The sequence below is a fragment of the Zootoca vivipara genome, chromosome 13 (assembly GCF_965207765.1).
Source record: "Zootoca vivipara chromosome 13, rZooViv2.hap1.1, whole genome shotgun sequence".
In the NCBI taxonomy this organism is placed as follows: Eukaryota; Metazoa; Chordata; class Lepidosauria; order Squamata; family Lacertidae; genus Zootoca; species Zootoca vivipara.
In genome coordinates this window covers 29,548,822-29,563,031 of record NC_142596.1, presented here as the reverse complement: position 1 = coordinate 29,563,031, position 14,210 = coordinate 29,548,822, and the positions used below count along the sequence as shown (strand labels likewise).

General features: G+C 49.6%; 1 protein-coding gene across 2 annotated transcripts in view; it reads left to right on the top strand.

The window, feature by feature from the left end:
- Nucleotides 1-1,403: 1,403 nt before the first annotated feature.
- PRKCB (protein kinase C beta) overlaps nt 1,404-14,210 on the top strand; it is a 195,706-nt gene continuing 182,899 nt past the window's right edge. The window contains exons 1-2 of one of the 2 annotated variants that reach the window (XM_035130770.3): nt 1,404-1,826; nt 6,225-6,256. In XM_035130770.3, the coding sequence (XP_034986661.1) occupies nt 1,639-1,826; nt 6,225-6,256 (220 nt within the window). In that variant the 5' untranslated portion in view covers nt 1,404-1,638. The remainder of the gene's footprint in view (nt 1,827-6,224; nt 6,257-14,210) is intronic. The other variant, XM_035130769.3, reaches the window with a different exon arrangement.

The following is a 14,210-nucleotide window of genomic DNA, read 5'->3' as shown; positions in this document are numbered from 1 at the left end:
ATTGAGGGCACTAGGAGAAGGGGACGACAGAGGACGAGATGGTTGGACAGTGTTCTCGAAGCTACGAACATGAGTTTGACCAAACTGCGGGAGGCAGTGCAAGACAGGAGTGCCTGGCGTGCTATGGTCCATGGGGTCACGAAGAGTCGGACACGACTAAACGACTAAACAACAAATGTAGCATTTTGATTGTAAATAGATACCTCAAAGGGGTTTATGAAATAGAATGAAACAGTGAACTTATCAGTAATGAATTAAAATCGTTAATAAGCTAAAACAATAAAAAATGGTGTCAATAGGTGGGGAGTTCCAAAGTGTGGGTGCTGCTAGGCTGAAATAGTGATTTCTTACCCACTGCAAATCATTCCCTTCCATTGCCAATGTCTGGGGTGTGGATGTTTTGCTGCTTAGGCAGCCAAAACAGCTCTGCCCTCTCACAAGAGGGCAGCAGAGAGGATGAGGCCCAGCCGGCATGAGAGGCTCAGCTCAGTCCTGCCCAGCTCTGGCCGGAGTTGGAGCTGGGTTGTGCAGATCGAGCACCAGCAGACTCAGTTGGGATGTTTATAGTAGTTTAAAATATATTGAGAAAGAAAACCCAAACTGCAAATGGGAATGGAATGAGATGTGGATTGGCTGTTGAGAGATGGAATGGAAAAGGAGAAAAGAAATACTGTGGGAGATGAGGGAGATGGAATAGAATATCCTGGAAAAGGCCCTGTCTGTGGAACAATGAACAGCAATAACATCAAAAGAGCCTGGCTGCTGGATCAGACCACAGTTCCAGCTACCAGTAGTAGCCCAGAATTCTGTTTTCAGTGGCCAACCAGATGCCCATTATGGGAAATCCCAAAGTTGGATCTGTGCACACCAGCAATCTTCCTACTTGTGATTCGCAGCATATGATTCAGAGGCATTGAATCATAGAACTGTAGAGTTGAAAGGGACCCCCAAGGGTCATCTAGTCCAACCCCCTGCAATGCAGGAACCATGGCACCTCCAAGGTGGGAGGCTGCACATAGCCGCACCGCAACATTTTGTTGCTGTTCCCTCTTGCAAAGAGACACATTCTAAGAAGCTCGGATCCCAGGGCTCAAAACGCAGACACTCTCCCTCTCGCTTTCCTTCTCAAAAGCCCTTGCTGCTGTGAGAGGTGCACTCTGCATGTGCTCAGAGGCAGTCGGGGTCTTCCAACGCCCTGCCCCTTCTGGGCATCCTAATATTTTGAGCCTTTGAGAAACAGGCCTTGGAGGAAGAGAAGGAAGATAACGCAAGAAGGGGCCCCCACCGCCGCGCATCCGGTGGACGATCCGCAAAACGTAGCCAGGGGGTGTGGGGGAGGTGGGCGTGACCTCAGGCCCCGAGGGGCGGAGCCTGGCGACGCCAGCGCAACAAAAAGCGAAAAAAGAGCGAGCGAGAAGGCGGGGCCCAGCATGCAGAGGAGGGGGCGGGGCCGGAGGGCGCGATTGGCTCCGGCGCTGGCTCTGCCCAGCTGTGGCCAGAGGTGTCGCGCGCCGCAGCAGCAGCTTCAGCACCAGCAGCAGCAGCAGCGCGGAGAGGAGGCGCCGCGGCATCCTTGCAGCAGCGGCGGTGGCGGCAGCGGCGGCGGCGGCGGCAGCAGGCTGGGCTGCGGGAGGGACCATGGCCGATCCAGCGACGGCTGCGACGGCGGGGGCGCCGTCCGGGTCCGACAGTGAAGAGGGCCCGGTGCGCTTCGCCCGCAAAGGCGCGCTCCGCCAGAAGAACGTGCACGAGGTCAAGAACCACAAGTTCACCGCCCGCTTCTTCAAGCAGCCCACCTTCTGCAGCCACTGCACCGACTTCATCTGGTGAGCAGACCCGACCCCCCCCCCCCCCCAGGCCAGGGCGGCAGGAGGGCGGGGAACCCCACTTGCTCGGCATCTCCCCCCTCTCGATCTTCGGCTGCGCCACCCTTCCCTTGCCTTTGCTGAGCCGGGGTCCCCTCCCCCTATCGAGGGACGCCCCCGTGACACCAGGCACCCTGGAGGGTATGAAGAAGGGCTTCCTCTTCCTCTCTTCCCCGCTGTCCCAGGGCAAGAGAGCTCCCTTCTCCACTTAGCCCGGTCTCGGATCCTCCCCCTACCTCCCCTGTCCCCCTTTTCAGGGCTGCAGCCCCCGAGCCCTGTGATGCGCCTCAGACCCCCCCTCCCCCCAGCGGACCTCGCTTGCAGCTTTTAGTCATCATTTCTCCTTGCCAGAGGGGGGGGGTTGGCTTCCTCCCAACTTGCACCAGTCGTTGTACTCCAGGGTTGGGGGAGTGCCCCCCCGTCCTTAAAATCCCCTCCCCATATATGAGAAGATGAGCACCAAGCTCTCTCTGTCTTTGTTTCACACCCTGTCAAAGGGAGATCGCCTTCCTGTTGCAAGCTTTAGCTGGAGTTTTTCTCCCTGGAAGGCCCCCTTCCCGCAAGAGTCCTTTCCACCCACCCACCTACCTACCTTTGCTGCCTGGGGCCCCTTCAGAGAGGTACCACCTCCACCAGCTGCATGATGCAGCAAGCCACCTCTGAATTGGTTGTGTAGTCTCTGTGACTATGTTCACTGGCAAAGACCCCCTAAGTAGATTCTAAGACCCTCACCCGCTTCTTTCTGTTGAGAGACTCCCCCTCCATCATCGTTTTCAAAACACACATCCCGTCCCAGCATAAAAGACCCCACGAGAAAGCTCCTTTCATCCTCTCTGTCAGATGCCACTGAGAACTGGCCAACCCAGTTTGGTTTTTTAAATTGCCCCATCCATACCACAAAACATTTCCCACAATCTTGGCCTTTTCCATAAAGTGCCTTCCTGCTTCATTTGTGCCCCTCTTCCCATTTCAGCTTGCAAGGGCACCCCCTATTTGGACCTGGCAGGATATCTGCAATAAGGCCCCCACCCTTCCATCATTATTGGACCCCATATCCTACTCCACAGTTCCATGCACCCTATGGAGAAACTTCCAGTGGCCAACAAGTAGCTAGCCATGATGAATCCCACCCACTTTCTACCTCTCTCCATCCATTGTGGAATTAGCTTAACAAGGTCTCCTCTCAGTCATAAATTCACTATGGTAGGTGGCCAGTAATAGGCAAGCCATTCCCTTTAACACACACACACACACACACACACACACACACACACACACACACACAATATGTGAGTACAGTAATGACTCTGACAATTGCGTGTGTGAACACTTTGGCTACTCAAAAGCACCATACAATGTAATAATAGAATTGTAGAGTTGGAAGCGACCCAACGGGCCATCTAGTCCAACCTCAGCAAATCACAATGGCCAAGGTGCTTATCTGGGGCCCCATCTCTGGGGGTAGTGAAACTGCCCTCCATCTTTGTAGATTCCAGGTATCCCTGAATTCTGTGGGGTGAAAGTTCCACTTTGGGAGGAAGGGAGAGGCTTTGGGGTCATTGGAGTCAGGGTATGCAGAAATCGGGAGCGGGGTGTTATTGAGCATGTCCAGAGTGCCTTTATCTTTCCACCAAGTAATGACACTTGGCTTCACATGGATCTGGGACTAGGGAGAGAACAGTTGTGGAGCAGAGGCAGATTGACTTCAGTCTTTTAAGAAGTATTCATTCTTTTTTTAAAAAAACGAAAAACCACCCACACTAGAATTTCCATGGTCCACCAATGTGTGGTGTATTTGCAAAGCAAGAATGAATATTTGGGATATGCTGGCAGTTAAAGCATAACAAAGCTGTGCTCAGTGAACCTAAGTATGGAGGACACCAAGGTCCACCATTCACAGAATCATAGAATTGTAGAGTTGAAAGGGACCTTGAGGATCATCATCCAACCCCCCCTGCAATGCAGGAATCTCAACTAGATCATACATGATAGATGGCCATCCGTTCTCTGCTTTAAAAATTTCCAGGGAAGGAGAATCCACCACCTCTCAGGGAGCCTGTTCCACTGTTGCATCCCCTTCCTTGGAACTTGAATCCATTGCTTTGGGTCCTATCCTCCTGAGCAGCAGAAAACAAGCTTGCGCCATCTTCCATGTGATGGCCCTTAAGATATTTGAGGAGGCTATTGTATCACCTCTCAGACTCCTCTTTTTCAGGTTAAACATTCCCACCTCCCTCAACCGTTCCTAATAAGGCTTGGCTTCCAGACACTTGCTCACCTTGGTCGCCAGCCACTACATACATTCTAGCTCAGGCACCCCCAAACTTGGCCCGCCAGATGTTTTGGGACTACAACTCCCATCATCCCCAGCTAACAGGACCAATGGTCAGGGATGATGGGAGTTGTAGTCCCAAAACATCTGGAGGGCCAAGTTTGGGGATGCCTGTTCTAGCTTGTCAATATCCTTCTTAAATTGTGGTGCCCAGAACTGGACACAGTATTCTAGATGTGGTCTGACCAAGGCAGAATAGAACAGGACTATGACTTCCCTTGATCTGGACACTATGCTTCTGTTGACGAAGCACTAGAATAGCATTAGCTTTTTTCCTGCTGCATCACACTGTTGACTCATGTTGAGCTTGTGGTCTATATTGTTGGGTTTGAGTGTGAGTCTTATTTTAGCAAAGATCCCATCAAGTGATGTGTAACAAAGTCATCTCTCTGCACAGGGTCTTGGAGAGCTGCTGCCAGCCAGAGTATCTCAGGCTGATGAAAGCTGTAGTCCCAAACAGCTGCAGGGCACCAGGTTGTGGAAGGCTGGCATAAACATCATCTCTGACCTGGCAGTAGGCAGTTTCCTAGGTGTGTTAGGCTAGCAAGTGGGCCTCAGTTTCCCTCCTGCCAGATCTGCTCTGGAGCAAAGACTGTCAGTTCTAGACAGACTTCAGACCCTGCAAAGGCCCCAGGAGGCAGTGAGGGCCACCAACTTGGATGGCTTTAAAAGAGGATTGGACAAATTAATGGAGAAAGAGAAAGCTATTGGTGACTCCTAGCCACAATGGCCATGTCCTGCCCTTGTAGCTGGAGGCAGCAATCAAGGGTGTACCCACCATGGGGCAAGTTAGGGCAGCTGCCCTACTCTAGAAGCAGGGCTGGTGGGCAGAGGCGGAGCACAGCCCGGCGGAGCGCGAGTTCGCCATTCCCGCCGCGCCGCGCCGCACCCTCCCTCCAGCTCCCCGGCGCGCCCTCAGGCAAGGCCAAGCGCGGCGGGGAACCAGGGAGCGCGGCGCGGTAACACCAAACTCGCGCTCCGCAGGGCTGGGCTCCGCCTCCGCCCACCAGCCCTGCTGCTAGGGAGGGGCACAGCCCGGCGGAGCGCGAGTTCGCCATTCCCGCCCGCCGCGCTGCGCCCTCCCTCCAGCTCCCCGTCGCGCCCTCTGGCAAGGCCAAGCGCGGCGGGGAACCAGAGAGCGCGGCGCGGCGGGCGGAAACGCTGAACTCGCGCTCCACTGGGCTGGGCTCCGCCTCCGCCCACCAGCCCTGCTTCTAGGGAGGGGCACAGCCCGGCGGAGCGCGAGTTCGCCGTTCCCGCCCACTTTGTGGTCCCTCCCCTTCCGTGCCTTGGCCCCTCCCCTTGCCCCCCCTTAGTTTTGATCCTGGGTACGCCCATGGCAGCAATGCTTATGAATGCCAGTTGCTGGAAACTACAGAAGGGGAGAGGGCTCTTGTGCTTAAATCCTGCTTGCTGGTTTGGCTACTGAGGTTTCTGGACTAGGTGGGCCACCAGCCAGATCCAGCAGGGCTCTTCTGATGCTCTTTTGGAACCTCCAGGCTCAGAGGCAGTCTATCTAGGTACAGTATATAGGTTTTCAGAGGCATTGTGCCACTGTGAGAACAGGATGCAGGACAGGATAAGCTATTGGATTGATCCAACAAGCCATTCTTATGTTATTAAAGGCAAATCCAGTTGCACAGTCCTTTTCTGGGGCATTCAGCCTACCTGGAGGCTATCAGTAGATGAGTGCAGGAAACCAGGCACTATGGTTCCTTATTTTTTTTTTAAAAAAAGTCCCCTAGTGAGGAAATACTTTTCTTTCTATCCTCCGCCCCATCTTCTTTATCTCCCCATCCCACCATCAGTGTCACTAGAGCTTGGGAACTTCTATTGGGCATTGTTAGGGAAAAATAAGTTCTCCCTTTTTTTGGAGTGGGAAGGGCAGTTGCTGCTTGGAAGGCCTGGAGCTACAGAGGCTGGGATTGCAGTGCTTGTGGTAGAAAAGTGAATGTTTGGGTGTGTGGGTTTGTGCACACACACACACACACACACTCTCCCTAACTTGGTGTTTTTCTCTCTTGCAGGGGGTTTGGCAAGCAAGGGTTCCAGTGTCAAGGTGAGTTACACACTATATGCATATGTGAGTGTGTGTGTGTGCGTGTCTTGGATGTGGTGTCCCCGAAAGACCTGAGTTCAAGTCCAGGCTTGCTGGAGGCAGAGCCCCAAACCTCTTTTAAGTGGTGGGGCTTCTCAGGTGTTGAAGAAGTAAGGCAGAAGCAAGCCCCCATAACCCTGTAATTTGGAGTCAAGGTCTTGCCTCTTAGGAAGGAAGGAAGGAAGGGACACTAGGAAAGGCTAGTGTGTTGTACAGCCCCCTTGTATTGCAGTATATATATTGGAGGTATGTAAATAAGTAAGAGTCCTGAGCCAGCTTGCCTGCCCTCTCAGCACCATATCCAAATTGAGTGGTTTGCACAGTAACTAGATTGTGGAACCACTGCCACACATCTAGCTGTTTGGACTTAGCCCTGGAACTTGTTTGAATATTTTTTTTTATGAGTGTTGGCCTGACTGAGATTCGGATTGCAAGCTGGGGCACCCCTTCACCCCCTTGAGCTCTCCTGGCATGGCAACTGGCACCCCCAGTTCTTCTGCAGCCTCCACGTTGCCAGCTCCTTGGCCGTAAGAAGTGACTGATTGGCTGCCGACACCCATCAGGATGTGGGAGGCGGGTGGTGAGGCTGAAGGGGGAAGTGGGTGATGTGTTGATGTGACAGTCCAAATGTTGGGCTTCCTTTTTTTCTCGGTGTCAAATTGCGTTGCAAAGGGGTGGGGGGTGGGGGCTGCTTTGAGCGTGTTGTACTTTTGTTTTATCAGTCTTTCATGAGGAAACGGGCGATTCTCCTTCCGTTTTGCGGAGGGAAGGGTCCAAACTGAAGGTTGATAAAGTCTCAGAAGAGAAACGGACAGCTTGCATGGGTCGGAGTGACTCTTTGGGTTTTCGTTTTGCTTTCCAAAGGTCCGATTTCCAGTTCCGATTGTTTTGTGGTAGCGTTCACGGTGCAGTTGAGTGCAACACTGGAGGAAACACGAGGTGTATATCCTTAGACTGCGCAGTGCAGATTAATCCTATTTCATTATACTCTTTTTTTTGCCTTAATCAAACCATCCCCAACCTGGTGCCCACCAGATGTTTTGGACTGCAGCTCCCACCTGCCCCCAAACATCTGGAGGGAGCTGGTTGACTTAATCAAACCCTGATAAACCTCACAAGGTGGTGAGTTTATTTCATGTGGCTTTCAATTTGCCTGCTGTTCGTCTCCGCTTCATTGCAAGGTGATGGTTTTGTTCTGTTGTGAGCTGCTTTTGAATGGTATGTGGGTGAGAGGCAGGGTATACTTTCAGGAAATAAATAAAGGGATGGATTTCCTCCAATTTTCCAACTGCAAGTTCAGGGATGAAGTATGAATTTTAATCAGAACAAGTGTCTGCAAGTGTGGAATTGCAGGGGGGGGGAGGTTGATCCACAAAAAAGCGGCCTATTATAAATCTTGATGCATGCGGAGGGTGTGGAACCCTATTTTATCTAAAGATCATGGGTTTAAATAAGATGCAACATGTCAAACTATGCAGAGTGATCTGTGCGATAACTTGTCAGGAGGTGCTGTTGCCATTTAACAGCATATCCCTTGGAAGAAGAAAAGTCGTAAATTAAGAATTTGTAGGTCGCAGGAGGTTTTCGTTTTCATATGTAATCTTTGGAAATTTTGCTTTAGCCACAAAATGGAGGAAATTGAGGTTCTTGTCTAAACAAAGACAGTAAGAATGCTGTATTTAAACACAGTAAATAGTTTTTATCTCTTCTCTCCCACCCCACCAGGTGTTTAAGGAGATTGGGCAATGCTTTTAAATCAATAGCTTTCCAGTTTTTGTTACTAGAGCTGAATGAACGCAGCTGAAGCACTTCATAGATTGTGTGTACAAAACTGGGTCTGCATAAGATGCTTTGTGGATTAAATAACTCAATGTTGTCCTACCGTGGTTCTTGCAGTCTTTAAAGACTTGAAAGGCATATTAAATTTCGACAGATTAAGGTCTGCTGATGCTTAAAAATAAGAGAGTTTCTACTCTTTTAAATGACAGAACTATCATCTCTTTGAATGATAGGGCTGTGAGTTTTTCATGTGTTCCTGGATCGATGCTGTATATTCAGTGAAAGGAGCTGGATTTGATTTTTTGGGGTGGGGTGGGATGGGGTCCTTCCTATATCCAGTTACAGTTTTGAAGCATTGTTTTGGGGCTCCTTTCGGCTTCACTTCCCCTCGCCCACATACACACACCTGATTTGAGATTCTGTATAGCTTTGACCCATCCCTGTTGAATCACAGTTGAATCCTGGGTGTGGGTGGCTTTGAGATAAGAAGGTGGGTGTCGTATTTTGTCCCCCACCTTGCTGCTGACCTTTCTGAAACCTTGTGCATCTTCCACAGACACAATTCTCGGAGACTTGCACCCCATACAGTTGGGTCCAGGATACCTCATGGACTGCCTAATCCCTTATATTCCACTCCAATCACTCGAGTCTTCAGGGAGTCACTGTTAGTGGTCTCCCGTGGCTCATACCCACCAGGATCATGAGCATGGTTTTATGGTGCTGCTCCCCAATGCTTTTTTTCCTCTCTAAAAATGTTTAGGGGTACTCTCGTTTTCCTACTCATATTGAAATACTGCCCCATCAATGAGGCCAAACTTAGATTCACAATTTTTTTAGGGGTATGCGTACACCTGCATACCCCCAGAAAAAAAGAACTGGTGCTCCCTTCCAGTTGAAATCAGACAAGTGTCAAAAAGCATCAATAGGCGGGCAATTCCAAAGTTTCGGCGCTGCCACGCTAAATGATCTTACAGCCGTGGAATAAGTGTTACGTTGCATCTGTAAGAGTGCCAGTTTCGCAGTTCAAAGTGGTTGAGTGTGCGTAAGTCAGCCCTGCAAGGAAACCCTTTGGAGGGAATCATGGCCCCCTCGGCCCTCAAAATCTCTTCGTCTCCAAAATCTTAAATGGAACCTTGGGACACAGTTAATTTAAAGGATCGTGAGCTAATACAATGGAAACAGGCTGTGTCTTTTGAGTGCCTGTCTTGCTGCCTGCCTAAGCGTAGCTCCTTTCTGGTGCTGTCATTTGTCCCCGAAGTAAAAGCCACAGATCAGGGAGCTGATGGTTCCCAAACATCTTCTGGAGAACATGAACGCCAAAACGATTCCATCAGGCGTCAGTTGTGTGGAAAGCTGGTGCAACCCAATTTCTGTGCATATCTCTGTACATCTTCCTTTGAACTGTATTTAATGCCTTGGACCATGCACTGTGCTGCTTAAATCAGTTCATGGGTTGCCTCCTTGCACCAGCCTGGGTCAAGCACAGCAAGGATGGAGTCTGTAGCATCTGGTGGGCACTAGGCTGGGGAAAGCTGCCTTAAGAATCTTAATTGATATAATCATTCAATTAGCCATTGATTTAAAACCAGAGAGTTTATATGCAAAGTAAAGATTAAGAACCTACAAAGAGCTTGCTGAATCCGGCCAGTGGCTCATCTAGTCCACCATCCTGTTCTCACAGTGCCCAGCCAGTGGCCAAAGCACAGCTCTCCTTGGAAATTCACCCCTCTCTGAATTTTGTGTTGCAGTTTTCCAACCAAAGAAAGTGTGCAAAAATGCCCCCGTTCAGGAAAAGAACATATCAGGTGTATTGTATTGGGGAAATGTGTGCATTAGGCTGAATTGTATACAAAGGTTTTTATTTGCATTAAAATGCTGTCAAATGTTCACGAACTTTTGAAAAATAGCAACTTACAATCTGATGCAGAAATGTGCAGAACTGAACTTTAGACTGGGGGAAAAATGAGAAACTGAAACAGTTGTCCATGCCTAGCTACGAGTGCTGTCTGGGTAGAGGAAAGGGGTCCAACTCCAGAGGTGTCCTGCGAGGATCTTCCTAGCCTTTGATAGTCCCTCATTTCCTCAGCTTGATGTCTTCCCTGCAGCTTCTTTTCCTGAAGGCTTCACTGCCTACTTTCCTTCAAGTTCCATTTCCTGCCTACTTAGTCCACGTGCTTCTTACTCAATTGCTTCCCCACCTCCTGGGACTTCTTCCTACACAATTTCCAGCCTCCATTTCACTGCCTGTCCATAAACCCCGTGTGAATGAGGCTTTCATGCCAACCCAGCCAAACTGACAATTCACTTCCCTGGTAAAAGCCTGGACTGTTCACAAACATGGTGGTCTTGGCAGTGTCATGATCCCTCTAGCAGAGTTTTGTGAACATTCCATGACATCACAGCAGTTCAGCCGGTCCTTGCCCTTACATTACCTAGAGAGGCATGTTGTTCCCGCACTTCCCCGAAGCTATTTTTCTCAATCCATATTTTATTATTAATTTTGGCTGTATTTCTTTTATATCACATGTTATATTTTTCATAACCGGAGTTCAGCTGGCATCAGGGACACAATATATTTCTTTGCCTTTTTCTAATTGCTCGAGCTTCGGCCTCTCTCTCAACCAGAGGGCCGAGCCTCATTTAACATTTTGAGGCTTTTAAATTCTCATTTTGGAGCCATTAAGGCTGTAGCTTACTTTGGATAAAAATGTGAGCTTGCTTTGAGGTTTAACCTGTGCATCTGACTGAAGCTTTAAGTGGAGTGGTCATGGAGGTCTCGGTGTGGTGAAATCGGTCAAATGAAAAAGCAATATTGGGGTTGTCAGAAAACAGCATGTGCACATTATTGCTCTGAGACTGTTCTGTTGCTGACAAGGGCTATGCTGTCATGGGGATGCTGAGACTGGGTGGGGTGCAAACCTTGTATAATTTCATAGAATCATAGAATGGTAGAGTTCAAAGGGACCCCAAGGGTAGTCTAGCCCAGTGTTTCCCAACCTTGTGCCGCCAGCTGTTTTTGGACTACAATTCCCATCATTCCTGACCACTGGTCTTGCTAGCTAGGGATGATGGGAGTTGTAGTCCCAAAACATCTGGAGGCACAAGGTTGGGAAACACTGGTCTAGCCCAACACTCTGCATTGCAGGAATCACAACTAAAGCACCTCTGAAAGATCACCACCCTACCTCTGTTTACAAACCTCCAACAAAGGAGAGTCCATCACTTTCCACAATAGCCCATTCCACTGTTGAAGAAGAAGAAGAGTTTGGACTTGATACCCCACCTTTCACTCCCCTTAAAAGGTAAAGGTACCCCTGATCATTAGGTCCAGTCACGGATGACTCTGGGATTGTGGCGCTCATCTCGCTCTATAGGCCGAGGGAGCCGGCGTTTGTCCGCAGACAGCTTCCGGGTCATGTGGCCAGCATGACTAAGCCGCTTCTGGCAAACCAGAGCAGTGCATGGAAATGCCGCTTACCTTCCCGCCGGAGCGACCTATTTATCTACTTACACTTGACATGCTTTCGAACTACTAGCTGGGACCAAACAATGGGAGCTGTCGCGGGGATTCGAACCGCCAACCTTCCTCCCCCACAACAAACACTCTGTGAGGTGAGTGAGGCTGAGAGACTTCAGAGAAGTGTGACTAGCCCAAGGGCACTCAGCAGCTGCTACCATCAGAAAGTTCTTCCTAACGTTCAATCAGAATCTCCTTTCTTGTAATTTGAATCCATTGGTTTGCGTCTTCTGGAGCAGCAGAAAACCAACCTGGCTTTCCAACTTTTCTTGTAGAGATTCGGGTCCTTGGGGACCCAATACCTTCAACTGCCTTCTGTGGGTGGGAGATCGACATAAGAGCCTGCTGGATCAGGTCAATGGCCCATCTAGTCTAGCATCCTCTTTTTACAAGGACCAACCAGATGCTCATGGAAAATGAGTAAGCGGGATTCGAGCACAAGATCTCCCCTCCTGTGGTTCTCAGCAACTGGTATTCCAGAAGCATTGCTGCCTCCAACTGTGGAGGCAGAGCCGAGCCATCATGGTCAGTAGCCATTGATAGCCATCTCCTCCATGAATTTGTCCAATCCTTTTTTAAAAAAAGCCTTCTAGGTTGGTGTCCATCAATCCCTCCTGTGGGAGAAAGTCTCATAATTTAACTATGTGCTGTGCTGAGAAGTCTTTCCTTTTATCTGTTCTGGACCTTCCAGCGTTCTGCTTCATTAGGTGGGCTATGCAGAAATGACACCTGGGGAATTGAAAACGGGAGATTTGTTAGAGCGCCTTCCCCAGCCTGGTGCCCTTCAGATCTTTTGAACTACTATTCCCTTTAGCCCCAGTCAGCATGGCTGTGGGATGATGTGTCTGAGGGGAGCACAGCTGTGCTGGCCATTAGGGCTGAGTGATGTCTGGTTTCCAACATCACAATATATCACCGGCTAAACATCATGATATACCGATATGTCACAATGTCTGAAATAAGGCTAGAAATAACGAGGTGAAATGGGTAATGTCCTGGCAACTGCTGCTCCTTAGAAGTCTAAAATGGATACATTTTTCCGGCAGGGAAAAACCTCCTCTCTCTTTTTGCATCTACCAATATTTTACATTTTATTCTTCACGGTTTCCCCCACATCACGATTTTTTTACATAGCGTACACACATACATCGTGATTCACGACATATCACATGCCCAATATTATGGAACTGTTACCACAATGTGGACTTCAAACCAATTTTGCATGATGTATCAATACGTCGCCCAGCCCTAACTGACCAGGGCTGATGGGGTTGTAGTCCTAAACATCTGGAGCAGGCACCCCCAAACTTCGGCCCTCCAGATGTTTTGGACTACAATTCCCATCATCCCTAACCACTGGTCCTGTTAGCTAGGGATCATGGGAGTTGTAGGCCAAAACATCTGGAGGGCCACAGTTTGGGGATGCCTGATCTGGAGCATCCCAGTTTGGAGAAGGCTGTGTTAGAGTTTGCTGGTGGTTGTGATATTTTTCTTCTCCCCTGCTTTACAGAGAAGTCACAAGGTTCTCTGGTTTGAAAAGAGAAAAAAAGCATCCTTTTCAAAATAGTGGGAGTCTCATGGAACCTCCAGGTGCAAGGCAACCTTTCTAGATTCCCAGGTTCTTTGGGGCATTTGACCGCTGTGAGAACAGGAGGATTTGGCCTGCTGCACAGCTCCTCTTAGGTCCTTATCTGGATGCACCCTCAATTAGTGCCAGAAGCTGAGACCTGAGACCAGCAGCTATCTGGGAATGTTGGAGCGCCCTCTCCAGGCATGGAGGGGAATGGAGTGTGCAACATCAGCCACCCCCCCCCCCATTGACAGGCAATAGAAACCTTTTGACTAGCCAGGCTGGGTACAATTCCTCTAGGAGCCTTCTGTTGTTCTAGCCCGGCCACCAAATCTGCTTCCTTTTGACTTCCAGCTTGTTTGTTCACCCCCAGGTAAGATTTCAGGTGCACTTTCCTGCGTCCCGAGGCCTTTCTCCTTTCCAGTTTTGCTTTTCTGGGACATCCTTGTCAATAATGAGGTTGCTAATTAGCTCTTCATACCTGTTTAAAGTCTCTCAGTTGAAACGCTGGAGCAGATTGGGTTGGAATGGAAGTAATTGGAAGCGCTAATAGGCTGCTGCTAATTGCTAGCCCATGTTTGCAGTGAGCCAGGTAAAGTGTGGAAGCTGCAAGTTTTGGGTGGGGGGGAGGGGGGGTTGTGGTATTGAGGGCAATGCCAATGTGAATTTCATTTCAATTTCAATGCCGTAAAAAAAGTAGTTCTCTGCCTTCCATGCTGTTGGCTTCCGTAAATTTTCTGCGATTGCACTGCCTGTGAGCAGAATCCCACCTGTTATCTCCTGTGAGTTGTGCCAACACAACTCTGAAAATGAAATGCTGGGGTCCCAGCTTGTTGCGTATGTGAATTGATAAGTGATGTCTGAGAAGAGCTGTAATCTGAGCTGCGCATTGGAACCAAAGTGCCATGTTTGCTTCTGTGGGCTGCTGGACTGTGGGTAGCTGATGCTGCGGGGAGCTGAAGCATGAGTCCCAGCAGGATTGGGACCAGAGTTGGAGGCAATGCTGGGGAAGGTCTAGGGGTGCCAACTTGAACAAGTTATTGGGCAGG